We start from the raw sequence: 22,470 nt of genomic DNA on the forward strand, positions 1-22,470 counted from the left end.
AAGACACTGGAGACAGTGAGATGGGGCAACGGAGGAGGTAGGAGAACATGAAGCAGAGGACTCATAGGAGGGGGTGTTGTCTGGAGGGAGCTGGGCAGAGGAATTAATTATAAGAAGGAGCATTACTTCAAGCAGGGAAGGCTATGAGCTGGTCGTGTCCTCACTTGGCCTCCTTTGCTTGGGGAAATGCCCAGCTCTCCTGGGATTATACCTGGCAACGCAGGTACCAGAACAAACAGCCCAGTAATAACCAGTGATGTGAACCAGGCCTCCTGTCATCATGGCTGTAGCCAGGAAAGAAGATGCTCAGCTTCCTCCCCACCCCTCAGCCTCGAATCTTTCTCCGTTAGCCAGAGAAACAGCCAGAACACCCCTAGCAAGGCGCTGAGTTAGATGCAGAGACAGAGCTGATCTAGAGCCTGCTCCCAGGGAGCTCACAACAGAACCAAGAGGGTGGAGTCAGCAGGTCCTCCCTGTGTCCCTTCCACTCTCCGCATCGCCCTCTCTGCCGCCACTGTAATATACCAAGAGCTGCGGAGTGACTGTGGGCGCTCCGTGGCCCCCAGGGTGTGTTCAGCTAACGGTGTGGAACCCAGGAACTCTGTCCAAAGCTCGGTGTTGTGATAGTAGTCAGGGGAAGTGCTGTGGTGGGTCTTAGGAGGGAGAGCAGTTTCCAGTTCTGAGAATTTTACAAAAGGAATGTTCCAGAAGGTAGGATTCAGAGCTGCCTCATTCCTGTTCCTGAACGGGTGATGTAGTATTCTAGTTCTTGGTGTCTTGGTCTGGGTTGTCCCCCCTCCAGGAATGGGATTTTCTTAGTCTCTTTGTGCCCACTTTAGCACAGGGGCAAAGGGATCACATAGAATAAATAACACAGAATCTTTGGCCCCTGGCAAATGTCACATAAGCTGACAACTCTCTGCGAGTGTAAAAACGGAGATGATTCATGACTTACATGCTCTCTGCTGTGTGCGGGAGCCTGGCAAAACCCTATTTGGAGATCACACCTGTTATCCTTGGCTGGGGAGCGCAGGTCTGATGTGGAAAGGTGGGCGTGGGAACCACCCTGGTGCACGCACCACCCCTGTGTGCTTGGTCTCTGCCACCTGTTTGTATCCTTGAAATCATGAGCTCGCTTGATGCTGGGTCAGATCTCTGGTTCATTTGAGTCTGATCAGGTCCATATGCTACTTCACTTAAAAAGTAGTACAGGGGCGCAACTGGGTGGTCAGTCGGTTAAGGGACTGCCTGGGGCTCAGGTCATAATCCTGGAGTCCCAGAATAGTGTCCCCCATGGGGCTCCCTGCTCAGTGGGGAGTCTGCTTCTCCCTCTGACCGCCCCCCCTCTCATGCTCACTCTCTTAAATAAATTAATAAAATATATTTTTTAAAAAGAGTAGTACACAGATAATGCTTTTCTGTTTATATATTTGGGAGAAAGAGAGCAAGCTAGCATACACAGGTCAGGGGTGGAGCAAAGGGGGAGAGAGAAGCAGGCTCCCCGCTGAGCAGGGAGCCTGAGGCGGGGCTCGATCCCAGGACCCTGAGACCATGACTCAAGCCAAAGGCAGACACTTAACCTACTGAGCCACCCAGGCACCCCAGATAATGCTCCTTTTAAAAAAGTCCACTTGAAGCGACCCCCTCAACTCTCCTTGCTCCCCTGCCTTATATGATAGGCTCCCTTGCCAACCCAATCTGCCCTTGGGAGTTTGGTATAGATTACCTCACATTGTTTTACACAGCAACACACACGGACAAACACACATAATCACATACATATGTGAGTGTAGCTATAGCCACATAAACATATACTCTTGGGGTTTTGTGTGTATTGTTAAATTTCATGTTAATTCCAGTGTAGTTGACACACAGTGTTCTTTTAGTTTCAGGCGTACAATACAATATAGCGCTTCAGCAACTCTGTACACAACTCCCTGCTTCATCCCCTTCTCCTGATTCACACATCTGCGCGTATGGTTTTAATGTAATTGACACCCTAAGAACAAATCTCTCTAGAATTTGTTCTTTTTTTTTCATTCAATTTGGTTATTTTTTTTTAAGTTTTTTTTGTTTGTTTGTTTGTTTTAGAGACTGCTTGAGCAAAGGAAGGAGGCAGAAGGAGAAGGGGCAGAAGGGGAGGGAGAGAGAGAATCTGAAGCAGGCTCCACTAAGAGCTTGGAGCCGGACACGGGGCTCAAACTGATGATGCTGAGATCATTACCTGAGACAATACCAGGAGTTGAATGCTTTACCCAGTGAGCCACCCAGGAGTCCCCGGTTAAGTACATTTTTAAGAGCTGTTTATATGTCTAGTTCTTTCCTTTTATTATTTTTTTTAAAGGTTTTATTTATTTAGGGGCACCTGGGTGGCTCAGTGTGCTGGGCCTCTGCCTTCGACTCAGGTCATGATCTCAGGGTCCTGGGATGGAGATGGGCTCTCTGCTCAGTGGGAGGCCTGCTTCCTCCCCTCTCTCTGCCTGCCTCTCTGCTTGCTTGTGGTTTCTGTCGAATAAATAATTTTTTAAAAAAAGATTTTATTTATTTATTTGATGTATATAGAGAGATCACAAGTAGGTAGAGAGGCAGGCCGGGGTGGGGGGTGTGGTGGGGAAGCAGACTCCCCGCCAAGCAGAGAGCCCAATGCGGGGCTCAATCCCAGGACCCTGAGATCATGACCTGAGCCAAAGGCAGAGGCTTTAACCCACTGAGCCACCCAGGCACCCTAGTTCTTTCCTTTTAATTGCTATACAGATATGAACACAATGAATTTTATTAAGCCATTCTCCTATTGAATGATATTCAAATTTGGGGGGAATTTTCATTATTACATTTACATAATTTATAATAATCATCTTATGTTATATTTACATTCTTTCCTTATTTTCTTCAGATGTGTATAAAGATGTTCATTTCAAATGAACTGAAATGAACCTCCTTATGCATGTTGTTGCTTACACCGGCAGGTGTTTTCCCCCTTAACTAGCATCTGAATCCCTCATTCATGAGAGGTGCTTATCTCTGCTTTTAATAAATACGGGCAAATAGCATTCAAGAGTATCTACATTAATTCACATTCTCATGACAAGTGGGTATCTTAGATACCCACTACCTAACCAATACTCCTTATCATTACATTTTGAAACATTAATGAAAAAAGTCTTTCCTTGTTTTTTTTTTAAAGATTTTATTTTATTATTTATTTATTTATTTATTTTTAAAGATTTTATTTATTTATTTGACAGACAGAGATCACAAGCAGGCAGAGAGGCAGGCAGAGAGAGAGAGAGAGAGAGAGAGAGAAGGAAGCAGGCTTCCTGCGGAGCAGGGAGCCCGATGCGGGGCTTGATCCCAGGACCCTGAGATCATGACCCGAGCCAAAGGCAGGAGCCTAAACCACTGAGCCACCCAGGTGCCCCTATTTATTTTTTTAAAAGATTTTATTTATTTATTTGACAGAGATCACAAGTAGGCAGAGTCAGGCAGAGAGAGAGGAGGAAGCAGGCTCCCCGCCGAGCTGAGAGCCCGATGTGGGACTCGATCCAAGGATCCTGGGATCATGACCTGAGCCGAAGGCAGAGGCTTTAACCCACTGAGCCACCCAGGCGCCCCAAGATTTTATTTTATTTTAAGCAATCTCTACACCCATCATGGGGCTTGAACCTACAATTAGGAGTCACTAGCCAGGCACCTCCAGTTCATTGTTTTTATTTTGTAATTTATTTGTATTTGTATTTTTCTTATTATTTTAAAATTTTATTTATTTATTTATTGTCAGAGCAAGAGAGAGAGAGACCATATAAGCAGGAGGAGTGGCAGGCAGTGGGAGAAGCAGGCTCCCCACTGAGCCAGGAGCCTGATGCAGAACTCGATCCCAGGATTTTGGGATCGTGACCTGAGTCAAAGGCAGACGCTTAACCGACTGAGCCACCCAGCTGTCCCCAGTTCATTGTCTTTAAAGTTGTATTTCCCAGGTTAATTCTGAAGCTGAGCTTGTTTCATTTATGCGTTAGCCATTTGCTCTCCTTCTTTTAATTGCCTATTTACATCATTTCCCATTTTAAAATTTCATCTCTTTTGTATTCCCATAAATATTCACTACAGTAGTCCAATCATTCTTCCAGGGGATCTAAATGATACATTTGGCTACACTGGATCGCCAAGGGCTGCATTTTAACCGTATTACCTTAGTCCGCCAAAGAATCAATCTCACTGGCTCGCGATGTGCTTACCCTTGACTGAGGTTGTTATAACCACAAAACCATATGAAAATCATCACCCTGTTTGCTCTGAAAATACTGAGGCAAAAAATCACACTTCTTGTGATGTATTTTCTTTTTGGGTTCAGCGCCAGGAAAAGGTTTATTTGCCTCTGAAGTTGTTTGCTTTGTCCTGTTGATAAGACCGGAATATTGACCGCCCATAGCTTTACACCCTGACTACCAGGAAGTTCACCTGTGACCCTGGCATTCATCTGATGCAACTGGGTTCGCCCAGATGGTCTTTTACTTTGTTTCTTCTTCCCCTGCTGGTTGTGTTTTTAATTTTGTATGTGCTTTGTTGTAAAGGGCCTGGACTCTTGTGGAATTCAAGGCTGGAGGGAATTCAAGGGTGAATAAAGGAGGGAAGGAATAGAGGGGTGAATGAGGCAGTCTACTTTCAATTTCTCCCCATTGGCAGCACAGAGCTCCGGGTACAGGTACCACTTTCAGAACTAACCGGGGAGGCGTGTGAGAGCAGCTGCTGACAGTTCCGGTTCTGTTTCCTGCAGAGAAGGGTTGCCCCATCCACCGCCACTGCTGGCTCAGCCCAACCTCCCCTTTGGATACCCAGTCCATGGGGTAGAGGTGATTCCCCTGCATACAGTTCCCATTCCAGGTACGTAGCTCTCCATGTGGAGAAAAGCCAGACAACTTTCTTAACTCTTCTTAAGCAAAATGGGGGAGTGGAAGGGAACAGTCGTTTATTGAGTACCTGCTGTGTACTCAGCACAATGCGGGAAGCTTGACATGATTTCACTTAGTGGTTAGTCTCAAAGTTTCCACCATTGGGGATCACGCTTAGGTACTATGATGTCCCGGGGGATCCAGAATCACACAGAAGAGGACAGAAATCTGTGTGCCTCAAGGAATCTTAGCACATGATTGGCTTTTTGGTGTCCTCCAGCATCATGAGATCGGGCAAAGATGTGCCCATCTCCTGGGAGAGCATATTGAAAAGAATATTTAATGTTGGTTAAAACTCCCCTCCACAAGGGATTTCTACACACTTCTCTAGTTCAGCACCACATTCCTGGGAGGTAAATGTTATTTTGCCAATTTCACAGATGATGTAAGTTATCTAAGGCCCCATAGGGAGGCTCTATTTGAAGTAGAACTTGAATTCACGTATTATGAGCACAGAGATAGATTCTAAAGTACATACATTTGGATGAATTGCTTTAGTCATTTAAATGAATTGAATAGTCATTTAAAAAGTAATTCACCATTTTGGATGAGTCCTTTTTTTTGTTGTAAAATATGCATAACATAAAATTTACTATATTAATCATTTTTAAGCACACAGTTTTGTGGCATTAAGTATCTTCTCAGTGTTCTGCAACTGTGACCATCATCTATCTCCAGAAATTTTTTATCTTCCCCAATTGAAACTCTGTACCCATTTAGCTCTGCTTTCCTTCCCGCCTCCTGCCTCTGGCAACCACTGTTCTGTAGAATGTCTTATCTTGTCTCTACCAGTTTGACTATTCTAGTAACCTCATATAAAGATGTTTCATTACTTAACCATTGCTGCCTTCCGTTCCATAACAGAGATATCCGGAAGGGGCGGGATTAATTCACAGTACCCGTCCAGGGCTAAGGATGGGCATCGGAGGCTTTAGATCCACTGGAATTCGAGAAGGACCATGGGACACCACCCAGCAGGACCCCAGGGAGCGGGGAGTGGTCAGCAAACACTCTGCACAGGAGATGAGCTTGGAAGGGATTCTGGAAGGATGTAAGGGAGTCAATAGGAAAGTAGTGAGCATCAGGGAGCCCTTGGCATTCTCTCAAATGGTGTTTTTTATCCTTTTCTCCTGTGTCCTCCAGGTCTCCAGTTTGAAGGACCAGAGGCCCCCATCTATGAGGCAAGTCCCCTTCCCAGCCCCCTTTTGCACTTGGCATCACTGCCCAAGCCCCGTCCGTCCCCAGTGGTGGCCGGTCTCAGATTTTGACAGAGTGCTCATCCAGATTCAATATCTGCCATGAGTCCGAGCTGGGGAGATGGGGTAGGGATGCCCCCAGAAGGCATGATTTTTCCGGCCGTCTGAGTGGCCGGAGCTCCAAGGAGGACTTCCAGAAACCCAGGTCAGTGCAGAGGCTTCTGTTTTTGCTGCAGGAAAAAGCTGTCGCCACAGCCCTGGCTCCGGTGCCTGTTGCCTCCATCGGGTTTAGCACCAGCCAGCAACACAGGGGCTCTGTGCCCTTAGCACCGGCCAGCAACACAGGGGCTCTGTGCCCTGCCTTTCGTTCCTGCTTAATGTAGCTCCAAATCCAGCCCTAGTGCGTAGAGCTGATGGGGTGGAGGGAGGCAAAGTGCAACTAGAACCCTAATCTAAAAAGTAGTCTGGGAAATGTAGTTTTGGTTTTCCCACTCTGCACACCAGAGGTTGGAGTGGGTGATGAGTCTGTACCTGAATTATTTTATATGCATCAAGATATACTTAACCGCCTTTCTCCCCAACTAGAATATAAGCCTCTTGAAGGTGGGGAGTTGATTTTATTCACTACTTTTTTCCCAGGACCTATAATTTGCATCTCAGAAAACACCTGTTGGCTGACCGAAGTGTTTTCAGCAGGTGTGGGGGAACCCACTGTACTTTTCATAAAAATGTCCAGCTGCCCAGAGGACGAGAAGGCAGGAGAGGAGATGGGCTTTAGGGAGTAGCAGTGGGATGGAGCGAGGGGAGCAGTTCTAGCTACATGTTGAAGGTAGACGCAAGGGGACTCATGCAGAGCAGGAATGACCTCCATTAGGGAATGCAACAGTTGAATGGATGAAGGTACCATTCACAAGGCAGGGGGAACCAGGAAGAGGGTGACAAACAAGTGTATAGAGAAAAATCAGTGGCTCGGTCATGAAGATTTCAGGTAGTTGTGGCACTCCTAGCGGAGCAACTGGCCAGGCAGTTGGATCTTAAGAGGAGAGCTGGAGACACACATTTAAGTCATTAGCATATGAATAGTATTTCAAGCCACCACCTCTAGTGAGAAGGTGTTGAATAGGAAGAGAAAAGGGGCAGAAGCCAAACCCAGAAAAACTGTTTTGGGAGGTTAGACAGAGGTGGAGGAGGAAGTCGGAAATCAAAAGGAGCAGCCAGCAGGAGTAAGGAGAAATCTAGAAGAATGGGATCCTGTAAGCCAAGACCCAAGAGACCAGTGACCTTTGAACACACGAGTCCCCAGGACTTGGTTGTCCTTCTCTGGGGACAGAGCAGCAAACGGCTTTGGCGCCAGACTCCAGCTCCCAGGGACGCTAAGAGGCGCCTCCTCTCTGCCCCCTGCTGGCCATCCTGGGCATGTGCCTTCCCTCGCATTTAGCGTCTTTCTGCCTCACCGGCCTTAGGTCACCCTGACCGCTTCTCTGGGGACACTGAACACCCTCGCTGACATCCCAGACAGTGTGGTGCAGGGCAGAGGCCAGAAGCGGCTGACCATTTCGACCAGTGACCGGAAGCTTTTGAATTTCATCCTCCAGCACGTGACTTATACCAGCACGGTGTACCAGCACCGCAGGGTGGACGTGGGTGAGAGCCTGTCCTAAGCAAAATGCTTAGGGAGTGGGAAAACACCACTGGGCCCTCTCAAAGTCTTCCTCCTCCAGGAAGCCTGCCAGCATTTAGGATTCTGCACTTACTCTTGTTTCCAACTGTAGACATCCAACTTCTCAATTACTGTCCCCAACATTACTCCCATTCTGCCACTGACCCTATAGCGTGACTTGAAGAAAATGCATTTCCCTATGAGGGCAGATCCTTTGTGTTCTGCACCTGGAAACCAGCTGGCTCTGTTCCCCATTATCCGTAGCTCTCAGAGCTGAAGACTTCAGCTGTGAGAGAGGAGGGACCCAGTCTGCGCATCAATATCTCGTCCTGGGCATTAACAGAAAAAGAGGGATGTGGGGGAATTAAAGTCATTCTTTTCTCTTTTGACTAGCTACCTAAGATGCATTCCCAGGACACCAGCAGAAAAATGAAACACGGGATAGATTATGCATGACCATGAGCTAAAGAGAGCACCCTCTCTACTTACAGATTCCCAAACATCTCCCTTCACCAAATGACCCTGTGAGATAAAACAAGGGCGGGTGGTGGTATCCTGGTTTTGTAGCTGGAGAAGGAGAGTAAGTGATTTACCCAAGGCATTTCGAATTTGTGTGGAATCCCTGCTCAGGGGCCATGATGATCTCTGTATCTTTCCAATTTGAGTATTTGTGCTGCCGAAGCAAGCACTGATTTACCCAAGTAGTTCAGATAATAAATGGCAAAGTAAAACTTATTCCAGGCCCTCTGATTCGAAGCCTACTCTACCCCACCAGACTCTCACAGTGGAAGAAACGTGAGTTAAGGAGCATTCAGCAGGAGGCACCTGATGCCTCAGTCAAGAGTCAGCAGGCGACTCTTGTTCTCAGTGTTGTGAGTTCAAATCTCACGTTGGGCATGGAGATTATTTAACTAAAAAAAAAAGCACTCAGCCAGTTACCCCAGGGACACACAACAAGTCAGGAGCCAGAATGCTGTCAACTCAGTGGGGTCTCATTCCAGGCAGGACATTTCTTTACTGAACCTTCACTGACGTGCTGCAGGTCGTCTACCTTGGGGCAGTGTGGAGAGTGACCTAGACTCCATGTTACCCTCTTTGATCTTATTTCTCCCTCCAGTGAGTCTGGAGTCCGAGTCCTCGGTGGTCAAGTTTCCAGTGACCATCCGCTATCCTGTCATCCCCAAGTTATACGACCCCGGACCAGGTAAGGCCCTGGCTCCTGGGGGGTGCGGGGTGGAGTCATGTCGAGCTAGTTGGTGAATCGCAGAAGAGATCAGCTCTTGAGGCCAAGGAGGAGAGTTGATGAAAATAACCACTCTGGTATGATTCCTGATAAATGAGAAAAAAATTCTAATATTCTCATATTGCTTAATTGTATTTAACTTATTATGTGGTTGTGCTTATTCTGGGAAAAAAAAACACAACCATTATAACATCTTAATAAGTAATAGTAATAAACACAGAGCGGTATTGGACCATGGCTAGATAATATCGTTGGGGTCAAATTGGAAACTCAGAAACTCTAACGAGTATCTGTGAGAAAGGTAGCTTTCCAAATTAAAGGGTGCAGAGATGATGATTCAAGAAGTCACATGGGACAACTGCACTGATAAAGGAAGATAGAAAGATGAATCTGTCTTATAGCTCACACCAAGACAAATTCCAAGCTGATCAACTATCTCATATATATATATATTTTAAAGATTTTATTTATTTATTTGACAGAGAGAAATCACAAGTAGTCGGAGAGGCAGGCAGAGAGAGAGAGAGAGGGAAGCAGGCTCCTCGCTGAGCAGAGAGCCCAACGCGGGACTCGATCCCAGGACCCCGAGATCACGACCTGAGCCGAAGGCAGCAGCTTAACCCACTGAGCCACCCAGGCGTCCCTCATATATATTTTTTAAAGATTTTATTTATTTATTTGACAGAGAGAGATCACAAGTAGGCAGAGAGGCAGGCAGAGAGAGAGGGGGAAGCAGGCTCCCCACAGAGCAGAGAGCCCGATGTGGGGCTTGATTCCAGGACCCTGGGATCATGGCCTGAGCCAAAGGCAGAGGCTTTAACCCACTGAGCCACCCAGGTGCCCTAACTATCTCATATTTTTAAGTGCTAGAAAAAAAACAAAATCCATGCAGTTTATTTTTTTAATTTTTTAAGATTTTATTTATTTGTCAGAGAGAGAGAGAGAGACAGCGCACAAGCAGGCAGAGTGGCAGGCGGAGGCAGAGAAGCAGGCTCCCTGCTGATCAAGGAGCCCGATGCTGGACATCATCCCAGGACCCTGGGATCATGACCTAAGCCGAAGGCAACGGCTTAACCGACTGAGCCACCCACCCGTCCCAAACATGTGCAGTTTAAAAAAAAGAAACAAAAAACTTAGAGTGTAAGACCTTTCTAAATATGACATAAAACACAAAGGCCAGGGGGCCCCTGGTTGGCTTAGTTGTTAAATGTCTGCCTTCGGCTCAGGTCATGATCCCAGGGTCCTGGGCAGGGTCCTGGGATTGAGCCCCACATCAGGCTCCCTGCTTAGCTGGAAGCCTACTTCTTTCTTTCCCACACCCCTGCTGGTCTTCCCTCTCTCGCTGTCTCTCTCTGTCAAATAAATAAATAAAATCTTAAAAACAAACAAACAAACCAAAACCACAAAGACCAGAAAGAGGAGACCACACACATAAAATACATAAAAATTTAAAATTCTGTTTGGGCAGAAACTCACCAAAAGCAAAGGCAAATGACAAAGAACAAATTGGGGAAAAAAATATCTTCAACACATGTTAAAGTCAAAGGTATACTTTTATTTTTCAAGATTTTATTTATTTATTTGACAGAGAGAGATCACAAGCAGGCAGAGAGGCAGGCAGAGAGAGAGGAGGAAGCAGGCTCCCCACAGAGCAGAGAGCCTGATGAGAGGCTCGATCCCAGGACCCTGAGATCATGACCTGAGCCAAAGGCAGATGCTTAACCCACTGAGCCACCTAGGTGCCCCCAAAGGTATACTTTTACTTTAAAGTGCCCATGAATCCATAAGAACAGTTAATAGGCTTGTGTGCCTGGCTGGCTCCGTCAGTATCGCTTGTACCTCGTGATCTGGGGATTGGGGAGTTCAAGCCCCATCTTGGGTGTAGAGAGTACTTAAATAAGCAAATGTTTTAAAATATTTTATTTATTTATTTATCAGGGAGAGAGAGCATGAGCAGGGGAGCAGCAGGCAGAGGCAGAAGCAGGCTCCCCACAGAGCAAGGAGCCCGATCCTAGGGATCATGACCTGAGCCAAAGGCAGATGCTTAACTGACTGAGCCACCCAGGCATCCCAAATAAGTAAATGTGTTTGTTTTTGTTTAAACCACCTAAACAAAACAAAACAAAAAGCCAAACACCTAGTAAGCCAATGGAAAAATGCACAGTTGGCAACAGATGAAATTCAATGGTACTTTTCGCTGTTAGAATATATGCTCAGTCTCATACTAAAAAAAGTGCAAATGAAAAATACATTCATTATCAGAAAGTACTGGACAAGGAGTGGGGAGGGGCAGGCATTCTTACAAACTCCTGCTGGGAAATGGAAATGGGCACAGCCTTTCCGGAGGCAATTTGGCAATACCGATCAACATTTGGAATGTGCATTCCCTTTGGCCCAGCAATTGTACTTCTACAAATTATCGTACAGATATTTTTATCTGTGTGAAATGATGTCTGTTCGAGGTTCTTTACTGCAGCATTGTTTGCAAGCACAAAAACCTTAGAAGTGGGATGCACTGATCAGATTAACTGTGGTCCATCCATATAACGAAATTCTGTGCAGAGGCATTCAGAAGGATGGAGGAGAAAACACAGGGGAAGGCTTTTTTTTAATACTGATACAAAATGAGAGAGGGAAGAGGAAACTATTGTTTCCATAAAAAGAAAGAGGGGGAAGAATATATATATGCCATTGCTTGAACATTCTTATTTTAAATCGGTTTTGGAGTTCTCTGTCATTTTCTGTCTGTCTGGAGTGGGTACATCTGTATACGGGAGATTCATTGGCTGTCGTTCATGCTAATTTCCTTTAAGTGCTCTGTAATTTTTGTGGGTGAGCTCATCGTGAGTAGGAGGCTGTGCTTGTTTGTTTTCTTCTCTTCCCCTTCTCTCTCCTGGCTCCTTCCCATCTCACAGCTTTAGCCTTGGATCTGATCCCTGTCTCCTCAGCCTTCTGGTCTACTTTCTGATACTGGAGGCTCGGGATTCCTGTCTCATGGTGGTATCAGACTTATGAAAGAGCCCGTTGCTGGGCCTGAGGATGGCTTGGCACAGGTCGTGGCTGTGAAGTGATGTCATTTCTGTTTGCACCTGGAGGTGTGTGCAGGGGTGATGGCTGTTCTGGGGTTCCTTGCCTGGCAGGTAGTGGTGAGGGGTGGAGGGTGTGCCACCTAGCTCTAGTCCATGACTTCAAGCAAAAAGCCTGGTTCTGGACCCACACATCCCATGAGATATCTTAATTTCATTATCCTTCAGAATCAGCCTCCTCTGTTACTTCTGATCCCAGAATGCAGGAGGTCCCAGCTCTGCTCACTGATCTTTATTTTTATTCCTTGGAAGTAATGTGTATTTTTGTGCATCGTTCTATCTTTGTATTTTTATCGTTGCTGTATATTTGGAAAAAATAGGGACTCTCAAACAGAAAGCTACACCACCAACTTAGCCAGGAGTCCCCCAATCTTGACTACATCCACGCTCCTGGTTCTCTCTTTACTGTAACAAAAGAACCCAACTTGGCACATGGCCCAAGAAAAGGTGTCGCCCTCGACCCGCAAGGACAACAAGAAGCCCCAGTTCAGATGTATCTTCTCTCTCTTTATTTCCGCAAGTCTACACACTTATATACGTTTACATGACCAATCAGCGAGCAGGGTTCAGGAGGGAGCGAATCAGGCTGTGCACCTAAACGAACAACTTCACTAGCAACCAATGCTGTTTACTTCCTCTTTGGGCGTTCCGCTTAGTCTCACGAGGCAATCCTAACCTGGCAACTAGCCAGGCACCATCTTTTAATGGCAGAGGCCGCCCTGGCCAGGGGCCAGCCTCCGACAAAAAAGGGAGGATATAATTCGCTTGGCATGCCCTTGAACACAATTTACTTGACTCTTCCCACCAGTCATTTTTCCCTCATGCCCTCAGCCCCCCGGGGGAGCTGCTATAATGGTACAACAGGTATTAAAAAGAGGATTCTGGAAGGACGTCTGACTTCTGTCATTCTGAGAAGGAGCTCTGTGGTGGTGTTCTGGAGCACTTGCCACTGGTAGGGTTGTGGCTTTCAGCCAACATTAACTCCAACAGAGCCCACCCCACCCAGACATCCCACAGTGGGCGTGCCTCCACGTTTGGTGACTAAATCCCAAAAACACACCACAGCTCCAGCTGATTCATATGAAGACTTTTCTGCAGAATAGCTTTTCCTTTTCCAAATTTTTATATTGATTACATGCCTTGAGCTGGACTGTCTGGTCCAGACCTTCCACTCTCCAAGTAGACCTACTTCCACTGATGTCTTCCTGAGCAGGAAGACTAAGTGTGCTTCTCTCTAGGAGTGCAGCTGATGATGGGGCGTAGGTCTCAAGTCCTTTAGAGCTTTTCTCCCCTCCCCTGACCCTGATCTTGAACCCCTTGATGGGCAGAGCTCTGTGCATCTCGATTCCTAGTATTAACACGACAGCAAGATCCAAATAGTTTCGGTAAGACAGAGCATTCACACTGATCGGAGGAGATGGCATAGTCAAGCCAACAGAACCAGGGAAAGAAATTCTAGAAGACACATACAATTTCAACAAGCTGGCTGTGTTTTAAATACATTTATTTTCTGTTCCAACTAACAAATTCTTACCAAGTGCTTTATACGAGAAGCACGAGGGTGTGGCATAAAGAAATCACCAGAACAGCTCAAGTCAAGTCAGTGAGGCTTCCCAAAAGGCAGCACTCTGATACCCCACCCTTTCTCGTCCAGAGAGGAAGCTCAGAGACCTGGTGACCGTTGCCACCAAAACCTTCCTCCGTCCCCACAAGCTCATGACCATGCTCCGGAGCCTTCGTGAGTACTACCCAGACTTGACAGTGATCGTGGCCGATGACAGCAAGGAGCCCCTGAAGATTAATGACAACCATGTGGAGTATTACCCCATGCCCTTCGGGAAGGTACGTCCCGCCCACATGGGGAGGTGTCTGGGTCCCGGGAAAGAGCTCCCTGGAGTCAGGTTCCGCCCCGGATGGGGATGCTTGAGTGGCTTTCCCAGGACGGCATGATGCCAGAGCAGAGGGGATGCGACTTTCCTCTGCGTCCCTTCGCCGACTCCAAGTTCACAGGGAAATCGGACCACCCTCACGTTTCTGCATGGATGAAGTGGTTAATCTGTCTTTGGTACAGACATTAATTGAGGTCCTTCTATGTGACTTGAGGTGTCTGACATTCTAGGGATTCCTCACAGACAGAAAAACTTGTGATCCCTAGGATTCCTCCCAGGCTAGAGGCTTGCGCTCACTCTCTCTCTCTCTCTCCCTCCCACACACACCCCCTCTTTCCTCCAGGACACACAAGGAAATGGATATTATACAAACTGTAGCTCCCCACCCTCCATCACCTTCCAGGCTCCATCAGGGGAAATGGAAAGAGAGCCACAGAGACTCGGGTGAAAAAGGACTTCCATCCTACCACACTGGTCCTAGGACCAAGGGAGAACTTCCTAGCCCTTCCCCGCCTCAGCCTTTGATTCAGGGAGTCACTGTCCTTCCTCCTGTGTCTCTGAGACACGAGCTCCCTTGAACTCAGTGGTTTTCAACTGCTGTTTGGGGTGCAGCCTGGCAGTGGGGAATTTATTTTATTTTATTTTTTTCTTTAAAGATTTTATTTATTTGACAGAGCTCGCAAGTAGGCAAAGAGGCAGGCAGAGAAGAGAGGGGGAAGCAGGCTCCCCGATGTGCAGAGAGCCCAATGCGGGGCTCTATCCCAGGACCTTGAGATCGTGACCTGAGCTGAAGGCAGAGGCTTAACCCACTGAGCCACCCAGGCGCCCAGCCTAAAAAGCTCCCAGGTGATTCTAAAATGTGGCGGGGGATGGCAACCGCTGATCTGACCTCATTATACCCACAGGGCTGGTTTGCTGGTAGGAACCTGGCCATCTCTCAGGTCACCACCAAATACGTTCTCTGGGTGGACGACGATTTCCTCTTCAACAACGACACCAAGATTGAGGTGCTGGTGGATGTCCTCGAGAAAACAGAATTGGACGTGGTAAGGGAGAGTGGCCAGTTTCACCCCAGTTGCAACCTGTAGAGCCAGCCAGGAGAGGGAAGGGGAAGAAGGGGGAGAAGGGGGGTGGCGGGAGCGGGGAAAGTTCGGGGGAGGGGCTGGGGCAGGAGAGGAATAAGCTTGGTGGGAATCAGGAGCTGTGTGGCTTCAGCTTCTACCTCCAAATTTTCTTTTCTCTGGGCAAATTACATCCCCCCCCCACCATATTAATCCTCGTTCTGTCTTTAAAATGGTGTGTTGATGTACCCAAAATTGGGTACCCCAATAATAGGTCCGTGATTAGAGGAGCGAGACTGATACAAAGCGAAGGTCAAGCAAAGCTTTATTTCACGCCAAGCATCAGGAATCAGACCAACCGTCAAAAAGACGGGTGGGGCCGCCCCTCCAGAGAGTACAACCCCTCCCTGCTTTCCAGACTAACTTTTATAGAGCAAAGTCCATGTGGTTGGGCATGGCCACACACAGGTGGCCAATGAGATTATAACACACACAGGAAACTCCACAGTGATGCTAGGTGACCAACTGAATTACAGTTTACCCTAGCAGACACTTGAACCAGCCTATCACACCTTGGTTAGGATTGGTGCCAAAAGGCTCCCAAAGGGCGGGGGCCCATACTCCTTGGTAGCTAGGAGACAGTATGGCCCCCCACTGACTGAATACCTCCACCTGGCCTGACCCACCCTTGTATTTGGACTTTATTACCTGGGACTGGTTTCCCGGACTTGCTTTTAAATAAGTTCCCCTAGTGGGGCGCAGGGTCAATTTAAGCTTTACAGCAAAATGGCAGTTCAACCGGGGTGGGGCTGCTCTGGCTGAATAGGCCCTTATATGCAAATGGTACAAAGTTCTAAAAAGCACACATAGGCCTCACGACATTTAAAAAAGAAGAAAAGAATGAGAACATCAAAAGTCATTTGCTACACAGAAAAGAAAAAGGCAGCTACAGTTAATAATAGTGTATTGTATTCTTGAAATCTGTGAAGAGAACAGATTTACAGTCTTCTGGCCAAGGGCACAATGGTTACAAGGCAGGTGATGGATATGGTAATTAGCTTGATTGCGGTGGTTTCACAATCATGGTTTCACTACACATGGTTTCACAATGTGTAGATATGTGGTCTACACATATCAAAACATCAAGCCCTACACCTTAAATATGTAGGATTAAAAATATATGTACAATTTTAATGTGTTAAAGATAGCTCAATAAAAGCTGTTTCTAAAAAAAAAAAAAGAAAAGAAAAACAGGAAATAGATAAGAAAATCAGTGGCATTGAGATCATAGTTCTGTCTTCCAGGAGGACAGTCCCCAAGGCATCTGTATTGACTAAGATATCTCCTGGCTAGGGGCACCTGGGTGGCTCAGTCATTAAAAGTCTGCCTTTGGCTCAGGTCATGATCCCAGGGTCCTGAGATCGAACCCCGCATTGAACCCCACATTGGGCTCCCTGCTCAGCGGGAAGCCTACTTTTCCCTTTCCTACTCCCCCTGCTTGTGTTCCCTTTCTCGCTGTCTCTGTCAAATAAATAAAACCTTAAAAAAAAAAAATACCAAAAAGAAAAGACCAGGGTATCTCCTAGCTACTCTTCCAGAGAGCAGATCACAGTACATCAGTGGGGTAGAAAGCAGAACTCCCGTCATGTGAAAATCCAAGCTGGCCCTTGACTTTGCTTCCAGGATCCTCCTGGACCAGCCTCCTTCCCTTGGTGCTACGCCGTCCTCATAGTCCTCGGCTGCGTGGCCAGAAGAAAGGGGGAGAGAACATGAAGGACAAGCATTTGTCTTTGTAGAATGTGCGAGAAGTTGCAGACATCCCTTCTGAAGATTCACATCCCTTCAGCCAGGACTTAGACACATGGTCAGACCTCACAAGGAAAATGGGAAAAAGTCCGTCTTTACTGGTGTAGCTGGCTCTCTTCATTTAGTCCACTTAACTCGGAGGGTCTCTTTGCTAAAGAAAGAAGGAAGGAACTAGTGACGGGGCGACTAAGAGCCACCCTAGAGGATTATGAGGGTTCAGGACTCATCCTGTTGTGCTGGGGCTCACACGTAGAAATGCACAGATCTTCCGTGAGTGCGTGGACAGACAGCTCAGGGAGGAGAGCCAGGAGCAGAGGAGTGGGAGGAAGGCAAGCTTGAGACACACGGCACATGGCTTGTTGCAAGAAGCCTGGCCGTGGGGACTCCACAAAAGGACCCGTGTGCATGCAGGCTGCTGCTTGTCTGCACGCAAACACTGCTCCTCCTCGTGAAAGGGAGTGACCTACCTTCTGGAAAAAGTGAACTTGCTGTTGGGTGAGTGGAGCAGAGTCGTGTGCCCTTTGGACTTGGCGCTTTCTGCTTCTACCAAGGAGATTTTCTGCTGTGAGCAGGATGAAAAGATCAAGAGATCCCAGCCATGGTGTTTGGAAGATGGTGGCGGCAACAGCAACAAGAGAGTACCCAAGGACTGGTATGGAGGGTAGATACAGAGCAGGTGTGATTCTTGTTATAACTCAGGTTCAGTCCAGGAAGGCTTCCTGGCAGAGGCAACGTGGATATCAATTCTATGTGCTCTAACATGCGTTTCTCTGCCCACCGGTTAGGTAGGTGGCAGTGTACTTGGAAATGTGTTCCAGTTTAAGCTGTTGCTGGAGAAGAGTCAGAATGGGGACTGTCTTCACCGGAGGCCAGGCTCTTTCAGACCCCTGGATGGTTTCCCCCGCTGTGTGGTGACCAGTGGCGTTGTCAACTTCTTCCTGGCCCACACGGAGCGACTCCAGAGAGTTGGCTTCGACCCCCGCCTACAGCGGGTGGCTCACTCAGGTGGGGACAAGCTGAGTGGGGAAGGTGCTGGCCCATGGACTAACCTCAGCAGTTTGTCCTTTCCAAGAGCTGCGAGTCACTGATCATGGTCGTTGCTGGCAACAGTGGGCTCGTCTCCCTTTCCCTTTCCTCCCATCAGGGAGCTCAGGGTCTCTCTTCCCTCCCTCCTTCCTCTCACTGTGATTTCTTATCTCCTGTCTGCTGCTCCCCTGTGAGACACCTTCCCCTGCAGCTCTGTCCCCTCCCTCACTCCCCTCTGATTCCTTCAGTTCTGGAGTTGGCTGTTCTGGGTCTTTCTGCCTCTCTGGCCACACCTCGGATAAATGTGCTTACTTATTTCCTTCCCACTCATCAGCCTGGGCAGGGGGCTTTGCCTGACGCTCAACTTCCCCATGGGTACACACTGCACCCTTCCCCACCTGCCTCTCCCCCCAGACCTGGAATATGGCCCCGGGGTCTCTGGCTGAAGCTTATGCTCTCCCTCTCTTGGCAGAGTTCTTTATCGACGGGCTCGGGAGCTTGCTCGTGGGGTCATGTCCGGAAGTGATCATAGGTCACCAGGCCCGGTCTCCGGTGACCGACCCAGAGCTGGCCGCACTAGAGAAGACCTACAGCGCATTTTGGACCAACACCAAGGAACAGGTCCAGTTCAAGCTGGCACTCCACTACTTCAAGAACCATCTCCTGTGCTCTTCATGAAGGCGCCTGGGCATCAGAAAAGCTCTAGGCTTACTGGGGTTGGGTACCTAAGACAGTGGAACTGGGGGTGGGCCACCTGATGAGATGAAGTTAGGACAAGCTAGTGGGTGGAGCAGGGGGTGGGGCTCAGTCACTACAAATACCCACCAGAGGCTCATTAGAAATGGACTAGTCCCGGGGCCCCTGGGTGGCTCAGTGGGTTAAAGCCTCTGCCTTCGGCTCAGGTCATGATCCCAGGATCCTGGGATCGAGCCCCACGTCGGGCTCTCTGCTCCGCAGGGAGCCTGCTTCCTCCCCTCTCTCTCTCTGCCTGCCTCTCTGCCTACTTGTGATTTCTCTCTCTGTGTCAAATAAATAAAATCTTTAAAAAAGAAATTAAAAAAAAAATAAAAGAAATGGACGAGTCCCCGAGAAGGGCGACAGAAGCCCATCAATAACAATCGTTATTTGTATGATGCAGTACCGTTTATGGAACACCTACCTGCACATCCCCTGTTGGATCTCCTGCAAAAGAGTAGAGTATGGGTTGGCTTCCGTAGTCATTCCTTAGGAATGGCTTTGGGGTTTTTGAGGGTTATTTGGGAGAAATGATATTGTAGTCAGAAATATCCTCTCTGGGGCACCTGGGTGGCTCAGTGGGTTAAAACCTCTGCCTTTGGCTCAGGTCATGATCCCAGGGTCCTGGGATCAAGCCCCATATTGGGCTCCCTGCTCAGCTAGAAGCCTGCTTCTCCCTCTCCCACTCCCCCTGCTTGTGTTTCCTCTCTCGCTGTGTCTCTCTGTGTCAAATAAATAAATAAAATCTTTAAAAAAAATTTTTTGAATTGGGTCTGCAAAGCAAGTCTCTGTGGATGGCTGGACTTCAGACATCACACTCAGGAGCTGACGACGTGTCCCTTGCACCATGTGACAGGAGCTGAGACAGCCAGCCTTCAGCCAAGAAAAAAAAAAAAAAAAGGAAAAGAAAAAAGCAACATATGCACAAAGAGGAGCTGAAACAAGAGCCTCCTGACAGCCTTCTGGTTCTTTCCTGAGGTCTGGCTACAGTCCTGCCCTGGGATTTTGTGAAACACTATACCCTTATAATTCTTCCTTTTTGCTTAACCTAATTTGAGTTGGCTCCTGTTACTTATAACCACAGTGTTCCGAATAATACGACCATTCTGTGTGTCTGCCTGTTTTCAAAACAGAAAAGCGTAACTAAAAAGTTTACTCCTTGGGTGGTTTGGAAGCAAAAATCAGGAAACAGACGATAAGAGTCACACGGACCTCCCTCCAGTCTTGCATTTCAGACACAAACCCAGCAGCCCAGACCAGACCGACGACAGAGGTTTCCTTCCAGGACACTGCAGGACAGTGAAGTATCCCTTACAGGAAAGTGACAATAAAGGACAGTGAAGTCATCCTTCCTGAGACTTTGGCCAAACCCCAAATTTCAGGACAAGTTGGTGTAAATCATTGTACAGGCCTCCAGGGGGAGCTCGAGCCTGCTCTCACTGTCTCCCCTCCACCGGTTCATTCCACATCCCCGGCTCAGGAAAGGAAAACTGCTTCTGTGACTTTCAGTAAAGAGGGACCCGCAGGCCACCAGGCATGTGTGGGTGTGTCTGTTTCGCGTGGCCGGAAGTGGAAATGGGACCGGGATCAGCTTTCTTCTGGATATTCTCTCCTTCACCCGGGAAGGTCCTGCCCCAACTGTTAGTTCTCTGGATTTATTTATTTATTTGACAGAGAGCGCAAGTGGGAGAGGGGCAGAGGGAGATGGACAAAGAAATTCAAGCAGACTCCGTGCTGAGTGCAGAGCCGGAGGTGGGGCTTGATTTCACGACCCTGAGATCAGGACCTGAACTGAAACCAAGAGTCAGAAGCTTACTGTGCCACACAGATGCCCCTGTTTTTGATTTTTCATAGACAGAAAGTATATATAAGCTGCTATGAAAAGGTTATCTAGGGCGCCTGGGTGGCTCAGTGGGTTAAGCCGCTGCCTTCGGCTCAGGTCATGATCTCAGGGTCCTGGGATCGAGTCCCACATCGGGCTCTCTGCTCGGCAGGGAGCCTGCTTCCTTCTCTCTCTCTCTCTGCCTGCCTCTCAGTGTACTTGTAATTTCTCTCTGTCAAATAAATAAATAAAATATTTAAAAAAAAAAAAAAAAGAAAAGGTTATCTATTAGAATGCTTTTACTTACAAGTACCAGAGACTTGACCCAAGTTTAAAATTGTGTTGAACAGTGTCAGGTGGGGTAAAGACGTGGGGCAGACCACAGGTGTGCTGAAATCAGGAGGAAGATCAGGGATTCCAAGCCTGACAAGAGGAGGGGGTGCCTTGCTCAGCCCATCTGGCAGTTCCAGGTTCTTCTCTCAAGGAGGGGTAACCTTGTCCATTATCATCCATATCCCCATCTGAGTGGTCCTGGGGAAGGGTGACCCTTCTGTGGCCTGTCAAAGCTTTATCTGCCCACTTCCTGTTAGTGCCCTTCACGTGCCCAGGGATGGCCGTGAGGTAAAACTCATTGGAAGTTATCAGTGAGATTTTTAAGGGAATTGAATTGCTAATGAAATCTTGTCAGCAATTCCTTAAAACTTAAGAGGTTTTTCTGTCATTTCCAGCCAATTTCAGAAATCTTCCTTAGACATAGTCTTTGAGACTGGGAAACCCATTCTGGTAACACCAGGATGCACCTCCGTGCCTCCTTTGCCCTCTGGCACTCAGTTAAATGGCTTCTGCCTTGAGGCTGTTCAAAACCTTCCTCTGAAGGACAAAGAGACTGCAATCGGCTCTTTGCTCCCAGGCTTTTCCTCTTTGTGCACAGAAAATAATGAAAACATCACAATGTAAATAGGCTGGTCCTTTGCTTAACCTGGTCTCCTGGTAAGTCTCCTGTCTCCGTTGGTGCTTTCTCTTGGGGTAGAGAATTAAGCTCTTCTGGACCCGCAAGGCTCCAAATTACAGGACTTCCAGGAAGCTAGGATTACAAGCCACTCTTAAAGAAACCGTATTACACCGGCTTTAAAACAGGGCACCTTCAGCCTGAAGCTTGTCTTCCTTATGGGACCATCCTAAAGACTACTGCAGGAAATCACTAACATGTTAGCATGCTAATTTTTCCTACCAGTTCTCATTCCTGATATTCTAGAGTCTTGATAGGCACATAGTCTGTTCTGGACACCAGCAATTTTCAGAATCACCTGTTTCCCACTTGGTCGCTATCTCTACCCCATCTCTTCCACTCAACCATATATCGAATGACTTTCACAGAGGAGTCATATTTGAGTGCAACTCTTTTTCTTTCTTTTTTTTTTTTAATTTATTTTAATTTTTATTTATTTTTTTAAGATTATTTATTTATTTGACAGACAGAGATCATAAGCAGGCAGAGAGGCAGGCAAAGAGAGAGAGGAGGAAGCAGGCTCCCCGCTGAGCAGAGAGCCCGATGCAGGACTCGATCCCAGGACCCTGAGATCATGACCTGAGCCGAAGGCAGAGGCTTTAACCCACTGAGCCACCCAGGTGCCCCTAAAATTTATTTTTAAAGATTTTATTTATTTATTTGACAGAGAGAGAGGGCACAAGCAGGGGGAGTGGCAGACAGAGGGAGAGGGAGAAGCAGGCTCTCCGAAAAGCTGGGAGCCCGAGGCGGTGCTTGATCCCAGGACTCTGGGATCATGACCTGAACGGAGGGAGAGGCTTAACCTTCTGGGTCACTCAAGTGCCCCGGCTTTTCTTTTTCTTAATCCTTTGCCTAGATGCTCCAGCGGGCCTCATGCCCTTCAGCCTTCCTGCTCTGGCTTCAAACAAGTTTCCCATACAAAATGTATGTCTCTTATCCCACTTGAAATTTTACCAAGAGATTACCAAAGTTTTAATTATGTAACTGAATA

The 22,470-nt window shown here is 47.5% G+C and overlaps 1 protein-coding gene and 1 non-coding gene across 7 annotated transcripts in view; one reads left to right on the top strand and one right to left on the bottom strand.

Annotated features, from left to right (window-relative positions):
* B4GALNT2 (beta-1,4-N-acetyl-galactosaminyltransferase 2) overlaps positions 1-19,415 on the top strand; it is a 47,259-nt gene extending 27,844 nt beyond the window's left edge. For all 6 annotated transcript variants that reach the window (XM_059148252.1, XM_059148249.1, XM_059148250.1 and 3 more), the window contains 8 exons: positions 4,772-4,878; positions 6,090-6,127; positions 7,606-7,786; positions 8,920-9,006; positions 13,786-13,973; positions 14,926-15,066; positions 17,673-17,892; positions 18,386-19,415. In XM_059148252.1, coding sequence (XP_059004235.1) covers positions 4,772-4,878; positions 6,090-6,127; positions 7,606-7,786; positions 8,920-9,006; positions 13,786-13,973; positions 14,926-15,066; positions 17,673-17,892; positions 18,386-18,591 — 1,168 coding nt within the window. In that variant the 3' untranslated portion in view covers positions 18,592-19,415. The remainder of the gene's footprint in view (positions 1-4,771; positions 4,879-6,089; positions 6,128-7,605; positions 7,787-8,919; positions 9,007-13,785; positions 13,974-14,925; positions 15,067-17,672; positions 17,893-18,385) is intronic.
* LOC131817203 (U6 spliceosomal RNA) lies at positions 8,388-8,491 on the bottom strand. The gene has a single exon (XR_009348391.1). It is a non-coding gene; the product is annotated as a U6 spliceosomal RNA (small nuclear RNA).
* Positions 19,416-22,470: the final 3,055 nt, after the last annotated feature.

Source organism: Mustela lutreola, chromosome 15 (genome assembly GCF_030435805.1).
Source record: "Mustela lutreola isolate mMusLut2 chromosome 15, mMusLut2.pri, whole genome shotgun sequence".
Classification (NCBI taxonomy): Eukaryota; Metazoa; Chordata; class Mammalia; order Carnivora; family Mustelidae; genus Mustela; species Mustela lutreola.